General features: G+C 53.3%; 11 protein-coding genes across 11 annotated transcripts; 5 read left to right on the forward strand and 6 right to left on the reverse strand.

Annotated features, from left to right (window-relative positions):
- Window positions 1–31: 31 nt before the first annotated feature.
- Window positions 32–1,548, forward strand: J4E78_009576 (uncharacterized protein; the record flags this gene model as incomplete). The annotated part of the gene is made up of 2 exons (XM_049370165.1): window positions 32–145; window positions 205–1,548. The coding sequence occupies 2 exons, from the start codon at window positions 32–34 to the stop codon at window positions 1,546–1,548; spliced, it is 1,458 nt and encodes a 485-aa protein (XP_049218165.1).
- A 455-nt stretch (window positions 1,549–2,003) lies between these two features.
- J4E78_009577 (uncharacterized protein) lies at window positions 2,004–5,367 on the forward strand (the record flags this gene model as incomplete). The annotated part of the gene is made up of 6 exons (XM_049370166.1): window positions 2,004–2,261; window positions 2,583–3,236; window positions 3,283–3,642; window positions 3,689–3,842; window positions 3,888–5,236; window positions 5,296–5,367. The coding sequence occupies 6 exons, from the start codon at window positions 2,004–2,006 to the stop codon at window positions 5,365–5,367; spliced, it is 2,847 nt and encodes a 948-aa protein (XP_049218166.1).
- A 1,023-nt stretch (window positions 5,368–6,390) lies between these two features.
- On the reverse strand, window positions 6,391–7,234 carry J4E78_009578 (uncharacterized protein; the record flags this gene model as incomplete). The annotated part of the gene is made up of 3 exons (XM_049370167.1): window positions 6,391–6,681; window positions 6,731–7,201; window positions 7,229–7,234. 3 exons carry the CDS (start codon window positions 7,232–7,234, stop codon window positions 6,391–6,393), a joined length of 768 nt encoding a protein of 255 aa, XP_049218167.1.
- Window positions 7,235–7,904: 670 nt separating this feature from the next.
- On the reverse strand, window positions 7,905–8,621 carry J4E78_009579 (uncharacterized protein; the record flags this gene model as incomplete). The annotated part of the gene is made up of 2 exons (XM_049370168.1): window positions 7,905–8,213; window positions 8,277–8,621. 2 exons carry the CDS (start codon window positions 8,619–8,621, stop codon window positions 7,905–7,907), a joined length of 654 nt encoding a protein of 217 aa, XP_049218168.1.
- Window positions 8,622–9,086: 465 nt separating this feature from the next.
- On the reverse strand, window positions 9,087–9,754 carry J4E78_009580 (uncharacterized protein; the record flags this gene model as incomplete). The annotated part of the gene is made up of 2 exons (XM_049370169.1): window positions 9,087–9,410; window positions 9,470–9,754. 2 exons carry the CDS (start codon window positions 9,752–9,754, stop codon window positions 9,087–9,089), a joined length of 609 nt encoding a protein of 202 aa, XP_049218169.1.
- Window positions 9,755–10,097: 343 nt separating this feature from the next.
- J4E78_009581 (uncharacterized protein) lies at window positions 10,098–11,769 on the reverse strand (the record flags this gene model as incomplete). Its single annotated transcript, XM_049370170.1, has 4 exons — window positions 10,098–10,652; window positions 10,697–11,051; window positions 11,089–11,585; window positions 11,764–11,769. The coding sequence occupies 4 exons, from the start codon at window positions 11,767–11,769 to the stop codon at window positions 10,098–10,100; spliced, it is 1,413 nt and encodes a 470-aa protein (XP_049218170.1).
- A 107-nt stretch (window positions 11,770–11,876) lies between these two features.
- On the reverse strand, window positions 11,877–13,104 carry J4E78_009582 (uncharacterized protein; the record flags this gene model as incomplete). The annotated part of the gene is made up of 2 exons (XM_049370171.1): window positions 11,877–12,687; window positions 12,737–13,104. 2 exons carry the CDS (start codon window positions 13,102–13,104, stop codon window positions 11,877–11,879), a joined length of 1,179 nt encoding a protein of 392 aa, XP_049218171.1.
- A 1,250-nt stretch (window positions 13,105–14,354) lies between these two features.
- Window positions 14,355–15,556, forward strand: J4E78_009583 (uncharacterized protein; the record flags this gene model as incomplete). The annotated part of the gene is made up of 2 exons (XM_049370172.1): window positions 14,355–14,491; window positions 14,542–15,556. The coding sequence occupies 2 exons, from the start codon at window positions 14,355–14,357 to the stop codon at window positions 15,554–15,556; spliced, it is 1,152 nt and encodes a 383-aa protein (XP_049218172.1).
- Window positions 15,557–15,698: 142 nt separating this feature from the next.
- Window positions 15,699–17,383, reverse strand: J4E78_009584 (uncharacterized protein; the record flags this gene model as incomplete). The annotated part of the gene is made up of 4 exons (XM_049370173.1): window positions 15,699–16,906; window positions 16,956–17,142; window positions 17,191–17,307; window positions 17,360–17,383. 4 exons carry the CDS (start codon window positions 17,381–17,383, stop codon window positions 15,699–15,701), a joined length of 1,536 nt encoding a protein of 511 aa, XP_049218173.1.
- A 355-nt stretch (window positions 17,384–17,738) lies between these two features.
- Window positions 17,739–18,575, forward strand: J4E78_009585 (uncharacterized protein; the record flags this gene model as incomplete). The annotated part of the gene is made up of 1 exon (XM_049370174.1): window positions 17,739–18,575. One exon carries the CDS (start codon window positions 17,739–17,741, stop codon window positions 18,573–18,575), a length of 837 nt encoding a protein of 278 aa, XP_049218174.1.
- A 1,101-nt stretch (window positions 18,576–19,676) lies between these two features.
- On the forward strand, window positions 19,677–20,252 carry J4E78_009586 (uncharacterized protein; the record flags this gene model as incomplete). The annotated part of the gene is made up of 2 exons (XM_049370175.1): window positions 19,677–19,835; window positions 19,893–20,252. The coding sequence occupies 2 exons, from the start codon at window positions 19,677–19,679 to the stop codon at window positions 20,250–20,252; spliced, it is 519 nt and encodes a 172-aa protein (XP_049218175.1).
- Between the last annotated feature and the right edge of the window lie 2,743 nt (window positions 20,253–22,995).

The raw sequence follows: 22,995 nt of genomic DNA on the forward strand, positions 1-22,995 counted from the left end.
ATTTCTGGACAGGCGCGCCTCTCCGCCGCTCATGGAACCGAACACGCCTCAACACCAGCTGGCCAAGCAGATCGCGGCCGGCAATAGCAGCCCGGGTCTCAGCTCCCCCTGGTCGCAAATCACCGACAATCCCTTCTTCACCGCCGTATGATTCACCCTGGGGCCACTGCGTGCTTGCTGGACGTGTGCTCACTGATGCCATAGGGCTTCGGTCTCGCAGCGCTTGGGGTTGCGGCGCGGACGGGCCAGAAGGGACTCCAACACGGCGCCGCGTTTGTGCGCCGCCGCATGCTCGTCGATCTCGAAATAACTCGCCATGACGACGCCTATCCCTGGGTCCTCCAATGGATGACCAACTACCACCGCGCACAGCAAGCCGGCACCAGACCACTCGTGCGCAACGGCGTCCTCTCCAAGGTCCTCAATCGCATCGACCCGCGCATGCACCACCTCCAAGTCCAGACGTACACGCCGCAGGATGGACCCTCGCACGCCGCCCACTTTTCCTTCGTACCGGGGCCGGGCAAGCACTTCTTGCGCTACAAGAACGCTTTCATCCTCGTCGACCGGCAGCGAGAGCGCAATAGCCTGAACGTCAAGGATGGCGTACCCTTCGAGACGATCAACCTCACGACCCTATACTCGCACCGCGACGTCTTCGAAGACATCTTCGCCGAGGCGCACCAGATATACCAGCAGTCGCAGGAGGGCAAGACTGTCATATACAACTCCATGGGCACAATGTGGCAGCCCTTTGGCGACGCCAAGCGGAAGCGGCCGCTCGATTCAGTGGTCCTTGAGCGCGGCGTCAAGGAGCGCATTGTAGAGGATATGGAGGCTTTCATCGCATCACGCAAGTGGTACCTAGATCGCGGCATACCATACAGGCGAGGCTACTTGTTGTATGGGCCGCCGGGTACGGGAAAGAGCTCCTTCATCCAGGCTGTTGCAGGTCATCTCGACTTCAATATTGCCATTTTGAATGTCAGCGAGCGTGGTCTCACAGACGATAGGTTGAACCATCTGCTGACCAAAGTCCCGCGACGGACTGTAGTGCTGCTGGAAGATGTTGACGTCGCATTTATGAACCGTAAGACGCCTGGTGCAGACGGATTTGCTAGCGCCTCGGTCACCTTCTCCGGGCTGCTCAACGCTCTCGACGGTGTTGCCAGTGCTGAGGAGCGGATCATTTTCCTGACTACAAACCACGTCGAAAGACTAGACGAAGCGCTCATCCGACCTGGGCGCGTGGACATGACGGTAAGACTCGGTGAAGCAACAGAGTTCCAAATCGAGCAGCTTTGGGACCGATTCTATGCAGAGTTCGATGCAGGCGGGCAGGCGAAGCAGAGATTTATGGCTAGAGTGAGGGAGTTGGGCCTCATCGACTCGGTGAGTACTGCAGCGCTACAGGGGTTGTTCCTCTACAACAAGGACGACACCGAGGGCGCTATTGCGATGGTTGAGGGCCTCACCGCTGGTCGCAAAGCCGAAAACCACGTGGGGATACCCGGTCACGTTGACGTGAACGAGGTGACGTCACGGTGAGCGTTGGGAACCCGCAGAAATATGTAAAACTCCGAATGCAAACGCTGCGGCTCTGTTCGCTCGGACGTGCAGATGTCAATCAGTCTTGGTGTGTAAGGGTGCCGGGATTTTGAAGCATGCAGGCGTGTGATGGTATGCAGGCGGCTCGCGCGCGCGGGAGCGTGCGAGGCTTTTTTCCTGGGAACTCCACATCGTCGCCCGGATCTAACCGCTTACCGTGAAGACACTGCAGTCGCCATTGGATGACTCAAGCAGTATTCCATCATTGACCTAATTCTGGACCGCTTCCCGCGCTTCCATCTAATCAGATCATCGAAAAGTGTGAGGCCCAACACATGGCTGCCGGTGGTTTTATCTGATCATCTGATTCCGACGTCGCGCGAGGCCGCTTTGGCGCGACAAACGGAGCACTTGTACACGCGCCCCTGGCCACACCCGGGCACCCACCCGTACATATGGCTAACGAGGACGGGTGCGGGTCATCTTCGTCGCTTGCTCTCTCGCCTGCCCATCCTTCTGGAAACACGCGACACGACCGTCCTCCCGTCTCGCCAGGCAGCTACGAGTTGCAGCCTCTGCCTGACAAAGCAAAGAAAGCAAGGAACATAGCCACGTCCGAAACCCCTTCTGATGACGATCTTGATTCGCCAGCTGGCCGCCCCGAGACTCCTACACGATCCGTCAAGACAGCAATGTCAAGAGTACCTCTCTTGGTGAGATCGAGCCCGGCGCAGGGAACAGGTACGCAAACTATTCTTCGTTGTCAAGCGCCATGGTCGTCAATCGCCCCTCGGCCTGGGACGGGTGCACAGGAGCAACGATGCACACGGCGCACAGAACCTCATTCGCTACACATGCTGACCCCAACCTCAGGTTCATATGGCGGCCTACCTATTCTTTCTTCCAGTCCAGAGGAGTCTGATGAAAATAATGTGATTAAAAACTCAAGAAAGAAGAAAGGAAAGAGCAGACTTTCGCATAGTGAGCCCTCACTACTTTCGGATCACCACCAAAATGATTCGACACGTAGTGAGCCAATCCTTTCAGGCGCTACCAAGTCACGACGCAGGACGGGTGACGCCAGTCGTAGCAGCACGACGCTCGGTGTAGCCTCTAGTGGCCAGGACTTTGAAGCTAGGTTCAACGCAAGCGGTCTTGATCCTTCTACCGCCGGCGCGCCACTGTTTGACAACTCAACCTCATCGAGCAGTACGCTAGACGATAATGATTCCTCCGAGGACGACGATTTACACGATATGAAGGGTAGCCCGTCCGATAATTCGCCCTACGCTCAAGTGAGGGCATCCGTCGCTGCTACCGACGACCTTTCCCTGTCCATTGATACCCCGCGCATGTGGTTCCTATCGATTCTGTTTTCTATCGCCGGTTCTTCAACCAACTTGTTCTTTTCCCTACGATACCCTAGCGTCAGCCTTACTCCTATTATTGCACTACTACTCGTCCACCCTCTCGGTCTGCTTTGGGACCAACTCTTCAAACGACACGACGATCCTGAAGAAACCTTCGTCGATGGCTGCTCTCAAACGGCATCGCATCCTCCACAGGCAAAAGCCACTTGGAAACGCCGGATACGGCTCTGGCTAGGCCAAGGCCGTTGGAATGAAAAGGAACACTGCTGCGTATACGTCAGCAGCAATGTATCCTTCGGCTTTGCCTTTGCGACAGACGTAAGTATCATCCATGCATCGATGTACGGTATGCTGACGACCCAAGGTCATCGTTGAGCAAGTCAAGTTCTACAAGCAAGACCTTGGCATCATGTACCAAATATTGCTCATCCTCTCCACACAAATACTTGGCTACTCCCTTGCCGGTATCACCAGACGTTACCTGGTCCGACCCAGCGGCATGATTTGGCCGAGCACACTGGTATCAACTGCCATGTTCACAGCGTTACATAAAGATGAAAACAAGCCTGCTGATGGCTGGACCATCGCTCCACGCAAGTTCTTCTCGCGCATATTCATGGGATCCGTTGCATTCTACTTCCTACCTGGTCTCCTATTCCCAGCATTGAGTTACTTCAATGTCATCACTTGGTTCGCGCCAAAGAGCGTTGTTGTTGCCAACCTGGTACGTTTGTTGCTTGTCTGAATCGACAGAGAGCTAACCTGAGCAGTTCGGAATCTCATCTGGTCTTGGGCTATTCCCAGTGACTTTCGATTGGGCGCAAATCGCATACATTGGCTCCCCGCTGATTACGCCATTCTGGGCTGCTATGAACATTCTTGGAGGCCTTGTAGGAGTGATGTGGATTGCAGCGCCAATCATGTGTAAGTAGTTCAGGAGGTTTGACTACTTGTGCTAACAGCTCTTAGACTACAAGAACGTCCTCTACTCATCCTACATGCCCATCCTATCATCCGCCGTATGGGATAATCGCGGCAAGCCGTACGACGTCAGCAAGATCTTGACCGAGAACTTCCTCTTTGACGAAGAAGCGTACAAGCAATACAGCCGCGTCTACCTCCCGATTACATACGTATTGAGCTACGCCCTACAGTTCGCCGGTCTTACAGCTCTGCTTTCGCACACTGGCCTTTGGTACGGGAAGGATATCTGGAGGCAATGGCGTCGCTCTTGGGCTGAGATCCGGAAGGAATCAGCAGCTGACTACCAGCCACTTGTGAATGGTACCGACAATAACAGCCAACCAACTTCCCCTGCAATGTTGCGACACAGGCCCAGTACGACTTCAGATCCAGACGTGGAAGACTTGCTATCTGCAGAAGATGTGCACAATCGACTCATGCGCAAATACGAGGACGTGCCGATAACTTGGTACCTTTTGACTGGCATCAGTATGGCCGCAGTTGGCATGTTCGTCGTCGAGTACTACCCCGTCCATCTACCCTGGTACGGCCTCTTGCTAGCACTTGGCATCGGTGCAGTCCTCTTCGTTCCCATCGGCATCGTCATGGCCATTACAAACCAACAAAGCAGCATCTACCTCATCTGCCAACTGATCTGCGGTGTTGTATTCCCCGGTCGACCCGTCGCAAACATGGTCTTTACGACATTCGGCTACATCTCAGCAACCCAAGGCCTGAAGTTTGCTTCCGATCTCAAGCTCGGCCATTACATGAAGATCCCACCTAGAATTCTCTTCAAGCTCCAACTCTCCGTCACCATCATCTCCAGTCTAACACAGATCGGCGTTCTGAACTGGATGCTGAACAACATCCCCGGTATCTGCACACCCTCAGCCATCAACGGCTTCAACTGCCCCATCGCCCGCGTTCACTTCAACGGAAGTATCCTCTGGGGTGTCGTCGGACCAGGAAAGTTCTTCGGTCCTGGCGCACTCTACCAACACCTGATCTGGGCCTTCCCCATCGGCGCCATCGCACCTGTTATACTCTGGTACCTCGCCCGTGGCAGCCGCAAGTCCATACTCAGTAAAGTCAACCTCGCCGTGGTGTTCGGTAGCTTGAGCTGGATTCCACCGGCCACCGGACTGAACTTCTCAGTCTGGGCGATTGTGTGCTACATCTTCAACTACGAGATCCGCAACCGGAGGAACGCGTGGTGGAAGAAGTACAACATGATGCTTAGCGCGGCCTTGGACTCTGGGCTCGCGTTTGGTGTTGTCGTTATCTTCTTTGGCATTGTGTACCCCGGCTGGATGAGTAACTTTAAATGGTGGGGTACGGAAGTTTACAAACAGGTAAGTCAGCCACATACAAACTGGGCTTCATTGGATACAAAAGCTAACACTATCGATAGGGTTGTGACTGGCAAGCCTGCCCATACAAAGAAGTACCCAAAGGCGAGACCTTTGGACCTGGGAGTTGGTGATTCGTTGATTACACACATTGGGCTTGCTCACGCGCACTGGCATATGCATTAGACGACTGGCGTTCATAAGTGGAGTTTGGCATAGACACGTTGTTGGATACACCACGTTGATTGTTTGAGCGGATTGGATACGCTCGCGACTTTGCATGTTATTTTTAGGTACTGTCGTTGGATACAATGAATCTCATTGCTATCCACTCTTTGATGGTTTTGGTAAAATTGAACGCCAAGTAGGATCCTCCGGTCGACGAACTCACTCGCCCGCCACGCCACCGCTCCTATTTATCCCTCCATGACAGCAAAAAGGACGGTAAAACCACAGTGCTCAACACAAAGATCTAGCAAAAAGTAATGAGCCCACCGCGACTTGAACGCGGATCCCCCACAATCTCGGCAAGGCTGTGTGCTATCGGTCATCTTTGGCGGAGGCGGAATTTGGATTCGAGAACTGTAAGAGGATTCGACATCAATTGGCGGAAGCTCGGACGGTTTCTCAGCCTTGTTCGTTCGCACGCTGAGACGATGCGATGGCAGCCCTGCGCGGTTTGAGATGTGGGTGTCTTACCGTTGGACTATGGGCTCTGATAGTGGGTGGGTTTGATGGAGGAGTGAGCTATTAGAGGAGGTTTGTGATTAAGGTGTTGGCTGGGGGGTAATTATTATGCGGAGATATGGAATATCAAGCTCTCGCAGGGCGGTGGAAGAGCGCTTTGGAGACGGCAGTATGGTGTGAAGGCAGCTCGGAGGGTCTTCACGGCATGATTACAAGCACAAAGAAAGATTGTTGGTACATGTATAGTTGTTTATTAGATCTCATCTTCCGCTCAGGATGGCACGAGCTGACTATATAGTAGTGAAGCTCCTTCATATCACAATACCTGTCGTGGCAATACCGCAGTCGCTCGCTACCTTCTCATAAGGCCTGCAGGTCGGGGGTAATCGTGAATTACGCGCCAAATGAATCCCATATTATATCCTTCCAAACAACTCCGACTGATCTCGGCCGATGATGCCGGCTTCGCATCAAGTCATCTTGACATCCGTCTTCAACTCCCAATATCTGCCACCGATCATTGCAGTCGCCAATGCCGAGGCGCGCTTTGCCATCTCCATCTCTTCGGTCTCGATGGTCATCTTAGCAACGCCGCCATGGCACTCGAATTTGCCCGCCCATACATCGGGCCACTTTGGAGCGGAGTACGCGTTGCTGGCAGTAACCTTCAGGTGCCAAGATCCATCGTAACCGATGAGGAATCCGGCGACGTGCTCGAAACGGTAGGCCTTCATGGACGTATGATGCTCGAAGGTGCCGATCTAGACGGGTGTTAGCGATCGTCTGCTTGGAGGGTATGTGATGACTTACGAAGACCTCTAGACCCTTACGCCAGATGACTAGCTGAACTTCCTTCTTGCCGAACACGGCCTTGAAGGTGTTGACGGTCGGGCTGACGAATGATTTGAGAGTGGCAGGTGAGACGTTGTAGAGAGCGGTGACAACAGCATCTTGAAGCTTGAGCGCGCCATCTTCTTTCATAGACGCAGCATACTCGCCGAGATCGAGGATATGAGCATGGCTGGCCGGACCGCTTGATGGCAAGGTCTCGAAGTCATCTGTGTATGAAGACGTGCTGTCATCGCTCTTGCCAGAGTCACTCTTGCCCGGCGATCTGGGACGGATGTCGGTGCCAGCCGGGGATGGAAGACCGCTGTTTTCGATGTCGATCTCCATAGGAGTGCTGTCGCGATGAGTAGTCATTGTAGCGGTGCGGTTGACAGATTGTGCGTGCTCTCGTGTGTCTTGTTCGAGATCGGTGTCAATGTCAGAAGGTTGTAGCTGCAAGCGTCTGAATCTCGTAGTTACCGGCATGGTACAAGATATATGGGTACAACAGTTGGGCGCGCTAGCTTCCGGTGAGCGATGAGATCTATGAAAGAGGAGTGGTGAGCATGGAGTCAAAGAAGGAGCGATGAAAGATGATGGGGAATATGCTGCTCTACGTGAAGCGCGTAGGCGTTTGCCATGCGGGTCACACAAGTAGCGCTAGCGGGCGAGGTCGGTGAGAGCTCATGGAAGGCGCGACGGTGAGGAAAGAGATGACATACCGATTATCGTACATGGCTTTAGTAGTCATGAGGGGCAAGTAAGAAGGATGTCATGAGCAAGTGATGGTGGTGCAGGGGAGAAACAACCAACATGCACGGTCTCGTTCGCGTATTGACAAAGGGCAGGCGAGATGAAAGAGCGACCACGATTGAAAGGCGACTTCGGATACTATGCATGTTGGAAACAAAGCCACTGCCTAGTCTTGCTTAACCATAGCTTGTCGCAATACACATTTGAGCTGTTGACAGGTTCCTGAAGGAAAGCTCTGATTCATCCATGGATGTCGACTACCTAGGTACCCTAGTATTCCATGCAAGAAAGGGCTCGCTTGAATCACCGGTCTTTCATATCCTCTTCCTTAAACTGATGCATAGATCAATGAAACTCAATGCTCAGTATATGAGACAGCAGGCTTCATGAATATGACGATGCATCAGCGGGCCACGCTGATCTCAATGTTCCACTTGGACTCCGCCTTGGGGATCCAGCACTCGTTGCTCAGGATGTAATCACCCAAGTTCCGTGCGGATTGCTCTTCCCCCTTCTTCTTGTCATGCTCAATGCCCATTCGAGTGTAACGTGGGAGGAATGATTCTGCCCATGCGTGGTGAAGCCCAAGGCGAGTGTATCTACCAAACGTGGCGGATGCAAGGTCCCAAGAGCCGTCATAGTTGATACGGCAGCGAACAAGGTTGTCCCATTCCAATTCATCATCCTCGGGGTACTCTACGAACTGGCCGACCTAGAATCCAAGTACCTAGTAAGCATTATGTTGAGACTCATGTATCTTGATAGGATCACTTACAAGAACTTGAGCACCCTGCCTCCAAACGATCATCTGATTCTCGACATGCTCCCTCTTGAATGACCAGAGAAACTTGAACGATGTAGTCTGACTGTCAAGGAATTGATCCAAGGTTGCCTTAGAGATGTTGAAGAGCAGAGTGGCGACTGCGTCTGGGATCTTGACATCGCACTGTACCCCTATAGAGGTCAGGGAAGGCTCGTAGAGAGTCATATCGATAACGTGGGCATGGTCGGAAGGTGCGTTCGCAGGCAAACGCTCATAGACGCATAGGAACTGCACAGGAAGATAGTCGGGGTCGATGGACCAGGCGCCATTGCGGTCGCAGCTAATAGCAAGTACCATCGTGTTTGGCTTGTGAGGTTGATGTGTGATGTGTGGGGAGCAAGACTTCGTCCAAAGTTGTTTTGATTTCATACCAAAAGCTTGGACCACAAGGGGAGAAGCAAACGGCGGTGACAGTGCGCGCAAGTCAAGGTGAACGAGGATACACCACTTTTGGTTAATCATAGAGAGAAATCGATGTGTGGCGTGTGGACTGGAAAATTAGTAAGCCGTGCGAAAAAGGCAGATATGTTCTCATGACTAGAGGCGAAGTAATCGTGTTCGTCCATCAAATCTCCCTCAGTAGTTTGGACTGGGCAAGTAGATGAGAATTGAAGAAGAAGACACATCATAAAGATGAATTTTAAAGTATTCTAGTGACATATGAGAATCTGGAGTTCTGTAAGAGCCAGAAGAAGCTCGCACTATCTAGAAGTCCAGCATAGTATCCTTCCCACTTCCTCGCTTAGCTGGTCACAGTATGACTTACTCCTCCCAATGGAACTCCCTGGTCCAGCGCTTAGAGTCCCAGTACTGACCCGCCAACAGGTGATCAGCAACCTGCGTGGCCAACATTGCCCGCTCCGGCTGGCCTTCAGTAGTCTCGAAGCGGAGAGCCGCGAGGACACCACCGACATTGACCGTGTTTCCTGCCCAGACATTCTCCCAGGTGTAGAAGCCGATCATTTCGACGGAGAAGTAGTCGCGGTAGGCTGCGTAGGTGATCTTCCAGGCTCCAGTCGCATCAATAGAGCAACGGAGGAGGTTATCGAACTCCAGCCAACCCTGAACTTTGGCGTACTGGCCCACCTATGAGTAGTTTCGTTAGTGTCATGAGTTCCTAGACGCCTTTCCCAACTGTCACTTACCAAAACTTCGTTGCCTTTCTTCTTGATAATGATACGATCGTAGTGGCGATCGGTCTTAGATTCAAAGTCCATGTGGAAGTGCTTGGTGGGATGGAAGAACTTGGTGAGAGTGTTCTTGGAGACTTGATGAAGAGTTGTAACGATGGCGTCTTGGATCTTGATGTTGGTGATGACCTCGCCGTCGTTCTCCTTGAAGGTAGTAAGATCGATGATGTGGGCGTGATTGGCTGGAGCAGTAGAAGGAAGCTCGGCAAAGCTATCGACAAACTGGATGTGGTGGACCATCGTGCTGAAATTGATTTGTACTGAGTTGTGTTGTGTTGTGTTGTGGGAATCTTGGTGGAGGAGACGTGTGCTTTATATAGAGAGGCTCTGCACGATACCAGCACGTAATGACCCTGGCGTCTCTCACCCTGGCGTCTCCCGTGCAAACGGTCACAGTGGCGAAATCTCTCACCGCATAACCTTATTAGAAAACTACCTGCAAGTCTATTTGTCCTTCTCTCACCGTGATCATGGCGCTAGAGGTGATATTGGTATGTCTGCTGCCTGAACAAACGCACTGAAGGTTACACATGAAGCTATCGGAAGATGTATGTTGTCATCATAATATACGATGCCTCCGAATTTAGCTGTCCCCCATCATCCTGCGCAGCATCAGAACCTCGTGCTTTGTGACGAAGACGCTGTTAAGTCCCACCGATGCATCAGTGGGCGACTGCGATCCCATGTTGTCAAGCGCATCGACCAGATCACGCACCTTCGCGCCCTCCCAGCCTCCCCTGTCATCGGTCCAGAAAACGCGTTTGATGCCCACAGACGCCATGTAGGAAATGCATCGGTAGCAGGGTCGGGAAGCTAGGACGGTGGGTCGCTTCTCGTCCTTTTTTGGAGGCGGCGGGTGCTTGGTGCGTGCTGGTCTCGCAGGCTCTGGACTGGTGAGCTCGTCGTGTAACGAACCTGTGGCAGGGCGCGATGGAGGTAGCGTCGCAGCGTCTTCGTCTGGATCTTCGCAGCACACCTTCGGCGCACATTGCCAGCCCAGTCTTACGACGTACAGATCGGCTCCATTCAAACGTGGGCTCTTGGTCCTGTCTTTGAGATTGCGAGAGCTCTGTCCAGTCTGTCCCTTCGGCATGAGCATTGGCTGAATCCTGGCGATTTGGGGATTCTGTCTTTCATTCTATGATCGTCAGCATATGTGATAACAGAGCTTGGATGACGCACCTTTCCTGCTTTATCACGCTTATTGGATGACACTTCCGGCGACGAAGACGATTCAGAAGCGCTCGACGTTGGAGACTGATTGTAGCATGGGGCTACGATGGTCTGCCTACGCGCATGTTGTCGACCACTGTGTTCGTGTTGTCCATTGTTGGACTTGTTGCCAAGCTTGTGATGATGATGATTCTTCCCGTTCTTCAGGCGGTGTTTCTCCGTACTGTTCGCTTCCGATAAGGCCACGTTCTCGTTCTTCTCCTGGTCGTGAAACACAAAATTCAGTCTCGCGCGATCCAGATGCAGAGGATTCAAATCGCCACTCTTGAACACCAGACTGGGCACAGCCAGAGGCCGCGGTGGACTGGGCCAGTGCGGCCTCGCAGATGGCTTTGACGTACGAGTTGATTGCTTCCCTTCGTAGTCGTGACTTTCGTTTAGAATCACCTGATAGTTTAAAGCACGGTTTTTGGGAGGACACCGCGCTAGAAGCCAGCGTGCTGGAAGCCGAGAGAGCAGAGTGAATCGCCATCATCTCGCTATGCATAGATAACGGAGTGTTGGCGAGCTTTCCTCCCCCACCCATGCTTTCAAACGGCGTAAACGTCTTATTCATATGGCCTTCCGGTATACCTAGCTCTGGCTTAGCCGAGGAGCGCAGTGGGAGGCGCCCGGTCTTCAGGGCACCACCGTCGAAGCCAGAGCGATGATCATTGTAGCCCTGACCAATGACCTTACCGCCGCGGACTATGATGGCCCCATGGCGGTAGCGCAAAGGCGACTTAGCGGCCTGCTCGAGGCAGAGGTTAAGGTAATTGTCAGTCTTCATTTTGATGGACGGCAGGTATGACTGGACTTTCGATGAGATGTGGTTAAAGGCTGGTATTGCGAGTGAGTACTGCGGATGTTCGATTTTCTTCGTGATGAATCTGATAACAGAGTTGTATTTGGCAGCTAGTAAGACGTGTTCTGGATGCACAAGGAAGCATGAGTGTGAGTCTTGACGCGCGAGGAAATGGCACCCGGGTTAGCGTCTTGGCAACACTCAAGCTTCACGCGCTCTTCCTTTTTCACACCTCCATCGCAGACGAACGCGTCATCGTCGAAACGCAATCAGCCTGCGCAACCCTATGATTTATACGAAAGTTATTGTATATACAAAAAGTCTCAATGATCAACAAGCGGACGCCTACTCGGCCCAGACAACCGCGCTGAGACCGTCCTCGTTCTCCGGAATGCCGGCAGCCCCGATCCTAAGGTCCGCAACGCGCTCTCCCAACTTGCCGGTCGCCGGATCTCTTGGTACGATAGCTACGTTCGAAGTGGTCTGATCGCCAATGGCGACGAAGTCACCGGCCTTGTTGATGTCGAAAGTACGCGGGTACGTGCCATAAGACGACGTGAGGGCTGTCCATGTCAGGCTTCCGTTAGGAGAGATGCTGAATTGAGTAATTGAGTCGTTCGGCCTGAACTTCTTGTCGTTTCGGTTGCTGGTGTAAACGAAGTTTCCCTTGACCTTGATCTCGCCGACTTTGGTACCGGAAACGGCGGTGGCGTTGCCTTGATAAGGTGTGAGGGTCTGCTTCAGGGTCAGAGACATGCAGCCTCCCGATGCAGGGTATGACACCGCCCATGCCGACACGCTGTTGGAGAGCTCGTTGGCGATGAAGAGCACTGTGCCATCTGCAGCCCGGCGAACGCGCGAGTTCGCTCCTGCCGGTGCCCAGAAGGCGCCGTGCCTTGGTCCTGTTCCAGGTGGCGGCAAAGCAGCACCGCACTCTGTAAGATTGCCAGTTGTCTGGTCGATCTTGTTGATCCTGATCTTATCGGTTCCGAGATCAGGTACGATCAAGAAGTCGCCAGACGGGTCCACAAAAGCATGATGCGGGTGGGGAGCTTCTTGTCGGTAAGGATTGACACTTTTACCAGTGTACTTGATTGTCTGAAGCGGCTGTCCGCCAGTCAATGGCAGCTTGAAGGTCGTCAACTGCGAAGTTTGGCTTTCGGCTGGTTAGCAATATTCTTGTCTACTCAAGGGTACTGACTTACTAGTGGGCATTCGCGATGAAGCTTCTTCCATCCGGACCACCATAGAGCGTTGTCGCAACCACACCCTGAGGTGTAGAGCCCTTTCCGATGGATGTCACGTTGCCGTTCGCACCCGTAGAGAAGGATACCAAGTTTCCGCCTCCTTGGCCCTGGAAGACCTCATCTGGAATGTAGAGCGCCTTTCCAGCACTGTCATACGTAATCCAACTAGGCAGCTTGTTACCAGTGGAGGCCGAACTACTGAGAGTCAAGGCATTGCTGTTGAACGACAGGTAGTTGATGGTGCCGGAGTAGTGCGTCGCCCACAAGTTTGCCGCACTTGCGGCCGTGCCGAACAGCGGTAGAAGGAGTGAATGCGAATGGACCATGATGATTATGGTTTGCGAGTCAGGATGTATCTGTTACTGACTTTGGAGCACAGGGAAGTAGCATCGTTTTGTATGTTCGACGTGTGTTCTTTGACATTTCCACCAGACCGCCTTGCGTCACGCGCCCGCACTCGACATTTCGGAGCTACGACGATGAAACACCTGACTACACCCTCTTGGACTAAACAACCGACTCCATCATGCGTTTTGCTGAAAGCGAGGGTGCCACTTCAGCCTCGGTGAGTATGCGATTGTCCAAGCCGGTTAAAGGCCGCACGTCGGACAATATATAGCAATCTACAGCCATGTTTCGAGCAGGGGTACAACGTTTCAGCCGGTTGCCGACCCCAGGTTGATCAACATGGCGAAATTGCAGTAGCCTTGCATTTCGGTCTTTCATCTCGGGCACGCGCATGTTAAGATCTCTTGGCCAGGCCTTATACCGGGAATGCAGCCGCCACGCCGCTGCCCTATGTCGGTACGTGGATGCGGCTGCAGCGCACCTGGACACGTGTGTGGGTATAGACGAGGTGGCATCTCTTAATCTTTCTGCGACCAATCTTTGCCAAGAGGTAAATCAAGCTGAAGCCACCGCTTCTTGGTATAGCCGTAGCTTGGACGTTGTCGTGCGATGGAGGCAAGATCTGTTATTACCAGTACCAAATCCTCTTGGAATCCCCACGATTCCGACGAAGGATCCAAGGAAAGAGCAAGGTTTCCACTCTGGGCATTCTCACCCATTCATCGCAGTCATGTCTCCTGGTCAGATATGTTTTTTGGGTCTTCAGCCGTAGTGTATTGGGTCAATATGTATCTCATCATCAGAATCCACCTCTAGGATTCAAGCAATCCATAAGTATCTCGAGGACGTTAGCGGATGAATTTTTCCTGGGCAGCCAAGCCACTCTCCGACTTCCAGAATGATGAAAGAATACTACACATGGCTGATTGCAGCCTGCGCTCTCTTTTCTTGCACCACCGCTGCGAATTCCACATTGAGCGAATGTCTTGAGTCTCGCCAGGTCCCTGTATATGCTGCAGGCACCAAGAACTATACTCAGGCAGTCAAGCCCTTCAATCTTCGTTTACCATTCAAACCGGCTTCCTACGTCGTTCCACAGACCGTCAAACAAGTTCAAGATGCTGTATCTTGCGGAGTTGAGAGTGGTGTCCAAGTTACTCCGAAGTGCGGAGGCCACAGCTATGGATCACATGGTCTTGGAGGAGAAGATGGACACTTGATCGTCGACATGCGTCGCTTCAACAGCGTGACTGTTGATCAAGAAGTACACACAGCTGTTATTGGAGCTGGTGGAAGACTGGGTAATATTGCTCTGGCTCTTTACGACCAAGGCAAGCAAGCCATCAGCCACGGAACATGTCCTGGGTAGGTCCTCATCCTCATCACCAACACATACGTTTACTCACACTCTTCAGCGTCGGTGTAAGCGGTCTCACACTGCACGGAGGTTACGGCATGTCATCTCGCCTGCACGGCCTTACACTAGACCAACTTGTCTCTGTAACTGTCGTCCTCCACAACAGCAGCGTAGTAACCGCGTCACCAACCTCCAACCCCGACCTCTTCTGGGCCCTACGAGGCGCCGGCGCCGCCTTCGGCATCGTCACCGACTTCAAGTTCAAAACGTTTGACGCCCCCGAAAGCAACCTCGTATTCTCCTACAACCTCTCCCCATCCAACACATCGCAACTCGCCAACATCCTGACCGTCCTCCAAAACTTCACCATCCACGACCAACCCCCGGAGCTAAACATGCGCATGTTTCTCCCCAACCAACTGACTGGCGTATACTACGGCAACCGCAGCGCCTTCGACACCATCATGAACCCACTGCTTACCAAACTTAACATCCCACTCGAGGGCCGCGGCGCAGGTACTGTTTCAACGAAGAAATGGATCGACACTTTGACATCCTTTTCCAATGGCCCGTTGCCCCAACCAGAGATATACGACTACCACGAGAACTTCTACGCCAAGTCACTCATGCCGGAGTACCTCTCCCCCGCCGCCATGACCGCCCTCGCAGACTACTACTTCACCACCGCGCGCAACATCCGTGGCCGATCCTGGTACCTCCTCATCGACATGCACGGCGGCTCCGGCTCTGCGATCTCCAAAGTACCCGCAGACGAGACATCGTACTCGCACCGCAACGCCGTCTTCAAGATGCAGTTCAACGACCGCATTTTCCCTGACAGCGCGACGTACACGCCTAAGATGATGGAGTTTCTGAATGGCTGGGTCGATGCGATTGAAAAGGCGAGCGAGGGCGAGCAGTTTGGCATGTATATCAATTATGCGGATACGAACCTTACCAAGGCGGATGCGCATTCGAGGTATTGGGGAGAGCATTATGAGAGGTTGGTGGGGATTAAGGGGGTGTATGATCCACAGAAGGTGTTCGAGGGGCCGCAGTTGGTGGGTAGCTAGATCTTTTAGTTGTAGGGGTAGACTTTTGAACTGAATGCGAGACATATGAACATAACAAATGAATGAGAAAGAAGTGATCTGCTTGCTCGAGAAGAAAGTCTATACGGCCTACAAATACACATTTACACACTTGGATCTGTGTCTACAAGAACTCGATGCCGACACCGAAGCTCAGTCCTTTCCTGCCTTCCTCCTTGGCCCTCATGACAAGTGGAAGAGAGAAGTTGATCTCGAACCTCGCAACGGGGTGTGCGTATACAAGGCCCAGACCAGCTGCCGCACTGGGGAGTTCAGCAGTGAGGCTGGAGAAGGACTTTTGAATCGCGCCAGTTACGTCGCTTGAGCTGCCGAATGATCCGTCTTCTTTCTTGGAGTTGGGGTTCTTGAGTGCGAGGAGACGGCCACCATTGATGAAAGCTTGGAGACGGAGAGGAGTCTCCTTGCCGACGCGCGGGATAGGGAGGAGGAGCGATGCGCCACCAGCAGCGTAGATGTCGCCACCTAGTGCATCAGCGCCGTCACGAGGACCAAGACCAGCGATGCGGAAGCCACGAACGTTGTTGGGGCCGCCGAGCTGGAAGCGGTCGTTGATGCGCGAGGCCTGGGGCTGGCTCTCCCCGCCCAAAGCCATGGGGTAGAGAAGTCCACCCCGTAGACCAGCAGTAAGCGTGATGCCTGTGTTGCCGAAGGGGAGAGCGACTTGCGACTCTGCCTCTGTCTTCCAATATGCGGTGTCGCCCTTCAGCGGTCCCCAACCTGCGAGTTCGGATACGGTCTTCAAGAAGTAGCCGCTGCTAGGCAGGAGAGGGTAGTCGCGCTTGTCGTTGACCCAGGTATGCGAGATGCTCGACTTGAATGAGTCACCAGCATCTGCGCGAACAGAGGGCGATGCGTTCTCAGCCAGACTAGTCACCTGTCGCCAGATGCCAGAGTAGCCAAATTCGTGTGTCGCACCGTTCTTCATCCTCCATAGTAGCTTTGAGTTTCCACCCTTGAGGACTTCCTCATGGCTTGCCCAGCTCTTCAGTGTCGAACTCGCGAATCCGTTGACCTGGAACTTGAGATCGGGGTTGCTGAGGATGGGACTGTCGAAGGCGAGAGAGTAGGCAGACCGTGTTCGCGTGCCCAGCGATCCGTGTGCGTTCAGCGTCTCGGCTCCACCAAGCAGATTTCGAAGTTCGGCGTGGACGTAGGCATCGGCTTCAGAGGCTCCAGCTTCGGTTCCGGTCTTGATGGTGTAGTTGCCGCGCTCCTGGGCCGATATGTACACGTCAACATCCGTGGGGGAGGAAGAGGCGATGGTCTGGTTTGGACGGTCAAGGTAGACTGATATTGGCGACTTGAAGATACCTAGCCAATGTTAGACAAATGCGAGCCCCTCCGTCGCGTGCTGACGTACCAAAACGATTGAGCTTATCGGTAGCTTCGCCAACTTCCTTTATCGCATCTTCGAGAGTGTATGGCTGGTCCCGGTTTGCGCTCAGCAGGGGGTCGACTACTCGTTCGAGGAAGCTTCTTCGTGTGCGGTTGGCGTGAAGGATGCGGACTGACGATATCGTCACGGGTAGCGACGAGTTGTCTTCAATCTAGCACAGCCTCAGCAACAGCCCCAATTGGATGTCCAGAATGCATACCAGCTCTCCTAGCCTCTCCTTTGACCTCTGCTGCTGGGCGTAGAGCCGCGCATTGAGCTCATCCTGCTGGCGCTTCTGCTCGTTCAGGTCCGTCTTGTTCTTGAGCCTTTCGAAGACCTGGGGCCCAATTAGCGATGTGCCATTACTCCCACGATGCACGCCTACTCACATCGTCTTCATGCGGCGAAGCCATTGGGCTGTCTGTGTCTGCGTGCGTGATGCTTGGCGTTGTTCAGAAACCTTGAACTCTAGATCGCCGCGGGCGGCGGATGCACGTGCGCTTACTCTCCAACTGTTCCAAGGTCGTCTAGACGTGCGACCCGAACTCTTTCACCAACGACCTAATTCACCTATCGCGCCTGCCTTTGTGATTCTTATCCTTTGTCTATCGCGGGGTAATCACTGAAAAACGTGCCACGCCTTCTGCACTGTTATCTGGTGGCCACCTATACAGCGCATCCGATAGTCGACGTCAACTATCTCCGCCCAGGAACACGTCGACCACCCCAACCACCCACTCACTCACTCTTCCCCCACATTCACATACCATGGCGACGCCAGCAGCCACCAAGCGCCTCACAAGAGAATACGCTTCCATCTCCAAATCACCACCGCCATTCATTACTGCACACCCTTCGGATAGGAACATCCTAGAATGGCACTACATCATCACCGGCCCACCAGACACACCCTACCATGGCGGCCAGTACTGGGGCACGCTGAACTTCCCGCCCGACTATCCCTTTGCGCCGCCCGCAATCCGCATGCACACACCGTCCGGTCGATTCCAGCCCAGCAGCCGGCTGTGCCTCAGCATCTCCGACTTCCACCCTAAGAGCTTCAACCCCGCATGGGAAGTCAGCACGATTTTGACGGGCCTGCTGAGTTTCATGACCAGCGACGAGATCACCACGGGTAGCGTCCGGGCATCAGAAGCAGAGCGGAAACTCTTCGCCAAGCGCACACGGTGGTGGAACAGCACAGGCGGCGGCAGCAAAGCATCTGGGTCAGACAACGCCGGTGGTCGCCAGAACGGCAACATTCGGGCTGGAGATGGCGGCGCAAAGTTCAGACACGAGTGGCCTGATGTGGACGAGGAGAATCTCAAGTGGATGAAGGAGAACCGCATCGACCCCCTCACGGGCCTACCACGGCCGGCAGCACCAACCCCTTCGCAGCAGCCAGCCTGCTCGCCCGACGTCTCCGGCCTGCGACGACGCCCCGGCACAAGCGCAACGGTTGTTCAGGATGCAGCGCAAATAGCACGCGATGCAGGTCAAGGCTGGCTGAGCCGCAACAAGTGGAGGATCGTCCTTGGAGCGATGATGCTATACATCCTAGTCGCGAGGGTACTAGGCGACGGTGCAATCGCAACTCCTGCTTAGAGCGAGTGGTCATCACAGGATGGGGCATAGTATAAGGATAGTAGGTAATGTGCATCAGCGGAAGACACAGGTCACGATTCGTTCAAATCGGCATTTACTTTGGCGTTGGTGGGCGCTCGGCATACCCAAATTTCAGCCGAGCACTCTGTATGATACCTTTGATAGTAGCAAACAAGGACAAAAACATGCTAATGTTCTTTCTCCAATCCGCTCTCTTCTGGTCGGTAATGTTTGACTCTGGTCTTGCGTTACTCGCCACCGACCATCACCGCCATGCCCCTGTATTATCTTGAGACTTTCATAATAGTGTTGGCACACGGTACTCCGTACCTACCTTACTCCCCCATCCACCTCAAGGAGACCTGACAACCCGGGCACCACAGCCTCGTCGCGTCGCCACAAGTAGTGCTGGGTGGACCCAACCGGCAAAACTAGGCTTTTTACGGCCACGCTACTCACGCGACAATGCGATGACGCAGTGGAGATCCCCCACCAGCCACAGCATTTCCATGCCTCAATCTCAGGCAACCTCCCCCATTTCAAGTCTGACATTGCAATATTGTTTGCTCAGCCTGGCATCGAATTCTACAACTCGTGGTTCGAATGACTCTTCTCCACACGTCAGCAAACCAGCCAACTTGCAAAGTCCTAGCTAGCCCTGTGTTTCGCATCCCCCACCCATCCCCGTCCCGTTGGTTGGTCCCTGACGTCGAAAGCTCAAGCTTAACAAACGCATTTCCCAGCTGTACATGCAGGGATGCGCATAGACTGATCGGCAGGGTCGTGGCGAGCTACGGCGGCGATTGGGTGGCTGAAAAGCTTCAGTGTAGGTTGACACCATTTTCCCGTAAACGTGCTTGATAGATCGCGCGGCGGCCTATGATGGTATGTGTGCATGCGGACTTTGTGGGACGTGGGATCGTCGTTTTTTACTTCGCGCAGGGTTTCGGTCCCGGTGGAGCGGGTGAGAGGTTGGAGGTATATAGGTAGGAGGGGTGGGACGCTGTTGGGTTTGTTTCGAAACATTTCATCGATATTTCAGCTGTTCTCAAGTCATTTGTGTGTCTTTCTGATCTTTCGATACTGCTATTACAATCAAGCATGCGCTTCTCATCTCTTCTCTCCTTCGCCATTGCGAGCGCGTCCATCTCCGCTGCGCTGCCGACAGATTTGACCAACTTCCTGCTCGTCACCACCTCGCAAATAGATGCTAGTGCGAATACCTCCGAGCTCAAAGCCGTATCCGCCACCTCGTTATTCGTAAGTCTTTACAGCAACCATCGGAAATAACCCATCGCAATATCTAACATCGCATAGGACCCGTTCCATCAACCCGCTCTTCTCCTCCGCCTCACAGGCCCCGGTTACGGCTCCCTACCCAACTTCACCCTGGCAGACGGCACACTTTCCACCATCGCCTTAGCTCCCTTCGGTAACACATACAGTCGTTTCAACAGTACGGTTGTGACAGCCGGGTCGGAGTTGCAGTTCCTCGCTTCGGTGCAGCCAGCGGGCAATATCGCGTTGGACGAGGGATACCTCTTGACGGTGGATGGCCAGAGGGAAGGCTGGACGATATGTGAGGGTGCGCTGAGTAATGACGTGTTGAGCTGGAGGGGCAATGCGAGTGATTGCACGAAGACGTATGTGCATGCTGTGTTGAAGGCGCCGTACTAGACTCAAATATATCTGGGGAGCGTGAATACCTTGGCCAGTTCGAGTAAAGCAAAAACGATGTCTGATGGCATAGCCTCAATAAACTTGACTTTCATCCTGTGCCGTTTAGAAACTTGCGCCACCAGACTGTTTCCGCGTCCAGGAACCAGGGGCTCGCTGCTGCGATTAGTTCTTCTGGTGATGGCGCTGTTCCTGGACCCAAGTGTGCGAGAGCCATGACGAAGACGTCGCAGGTTGTTAGGCTTGTGCGTGCGAACACGCTGTTGGTGATGTGATGTGGCATGGTAGCTCTGACGTTTCTGGTGATATTGTATCGGAATAGTGTCTGTCTGAGCGAAACCTTATCGGCTATGCGACGGTGGAGACCCGACGGCAGAATGAAGAAGGCGAGGGTAGTTGTCAAGATATCAGGATATTCGTGTATGGAAAGTCTCGCAGTGTACTGGATGATATATCTATCATCGGCCGTTGCATGGGTGATATATTTCGTGTGTTCCGGGTGTCAGCCGTTCGCGCTTTCTACTCGATTCTCACAGGTGAGAGCACGGTGTACCTCACCGCCTGTCCCCAGGTATGTCGACGAATCTCGGCGATGGCGATACCAGCTGGAAATCCCACGCTGACTTCCCGATGAGGCAGTGCGCGATGCGTGCTTGTAGTTTGCCTCTTTTGATCTCCACCAACAGGCTGGAAGCTTGGGAGCGGGATATGTGCTGTTTGCCGATGCGAATGGCCAGTGATACCGACGTCGTGATAATTGGTGGGACTAGCACAAGCTGCGGCCCGTTGCACGCGTGCTGACGGTCTTGTGCGGTTCGCCACGGTAAGCCTCAACAAGTTGATGAAAGGCCGGCGTTGGCTTTGTCGCTTTGCTGGTTTGATGGCGGTTTGGCGTCGGGAAATATGATAGCAAGTATATCGGAGTCGAGGTGTTGATGCGCAGTACGTACTAGCAAGTACATGTAGACATATGACATCTTGTCATGTTTATAGCAAGGGCAGCTGCCCGCGTCAGCAGGTCCACCCACGCGATCTCATGCAGGAGTATCACTTTTTCCATCTCCGTCAGCCCAATTATCAAGGCCCAACTAGGAAAGCAACGATGGGGCCTGGGTGCGGTACGACTCGAAAACATCGTTTTCCAAGATGATGTTGGTCTGTGATGAGGCTATAAGTGTGCGATACTGTGATGCGCGTTGCGATTGGGAGGTGGTGTGGTGTCGCGTCGTGCTACTGGTTCGCTTACTCGCGGTGAGCAGCGAATAGAAGGCGGAAGCTTCAACTTGGAGACCTGAGAGGTACTCAAGTTGCTTTTTCGAGAGATGAGCGTGGAGACGACCATGGGTGAATATGCAAACTTAGGGGATGTATGGATATTGAGGTCCGAGTCTCGCAGCGAAGCGAAGCGGATGTGGATGTCGCCGAAGATGGCGGAAGCTGGCAGGTTCAATCAGGAAGCCGGGGTTCTGCTCAAGAGTGCTGAGAAGCGTTCCAGACTCCTCAGAGTCAGTTAAGGAGGTAATGTGATAACAGAAGGTTTTCATGGTGGAGCCTGAACCCAACGAGATAGGCCGTGGTATGTAGCCAATGTCTCTGATGTTCTTTTCGAAAGTGATGCCGACATCTTCTGCTGCACGGTGATGGATGAGTCCACTTGCTTACATTCTAAGGGTGACTTCAGCGTGGTGGTCTGGGCTCAAGCCGAATTGCATTGGATATCGCGAGAAGTCCGACTTCATTGTGTGGTGACATATCCCCAACTCATTTCCACAGCGTCATTGTATGACAAGACTCAGCTATCAGGTACCTGCAGCACAGCGCTCAGATTACGGAAGGGTATTGGCTCGACGGATGTCATCTGTTTGGTCACAAACCCATCTAGGAATCTTCGAGAAAGACCATCCATGTCGGACAAGCCCTGTTCACCAAGGTTTAAGCTAAGCTTGGGATTGTGGAACCATTGTAACAATGCCCAGGACCCACATAGGAAGGATGGCTGATGGGGGTGAGCTTATTATCACACCACATCAACGTATTGAAATGTAGTACAGGCTAGACGGTCAATAGCCAGGCTCCGAGACCTACCTCAGATCCCGTCAGGCTGTCAAGACCACATTCGCATGCGTCCGTCGCTATGCTCGGTATACTGAGTCAGCAGTCTCATTTTGTTCCCAACTCTTACTCCCCTTGTACACTCTTATGGCATGGGCTCGGCAGTGGATGCCATACCGGAAAGCGAAGATACACGACCCGGCGTTGATTAGGAAGTGGTATCATCTGGAGAACGCCCCGAATTACACAAGAGCTGCTAAGATCTCATCGACGCGGATTGCCGCCAAAAGCAGAACGCTTGTGCTGCAAAGGCGTGTCGTACGTCTTGCAAGGGCGGAAGCTGTAGAAGAAATGAGAAGGTGGTGGCCGCTTCTTACCATTTAATATGGACGGAATTGCTGGTTGTGCTCAGGCTCATCCGCGCGGCGGTCATGGGTATACCCAAGGCACCTTGAAGATGCAGTAGTCCTTACCGAGCCCCGCATCCTGATGAAATTGCTCTCCTTGGATCTCATCTTGGCTTCGCCAGATTTCAAAACCAAGCCACAATGCTGCGCACGCCTGTCAGCAAAGAGGCCTTGAAACTGGGTGCGAATGGCATCGCCGGCTGTGCTGCTCGAAACAGCATTCGATGCGATCGTCCGTATAGGCAGTCGCTACAGAGAAACGCCACAATTTTGTTTTGATCGAA

Source organism: Alternaria triticimaculans, assembly GCF_023758025.1.
Source record: "Alternaria triticimaculans strain BMP 0046 chromosome Unknown scaffold_21, whole genome shotgun sequence".
NCBI lineage: Eukaryota > Fungi > Ascomycota > Dothideomycetes > Pleosporales > Pleosporaceae > Alternaria > Alternaria triticimaculans.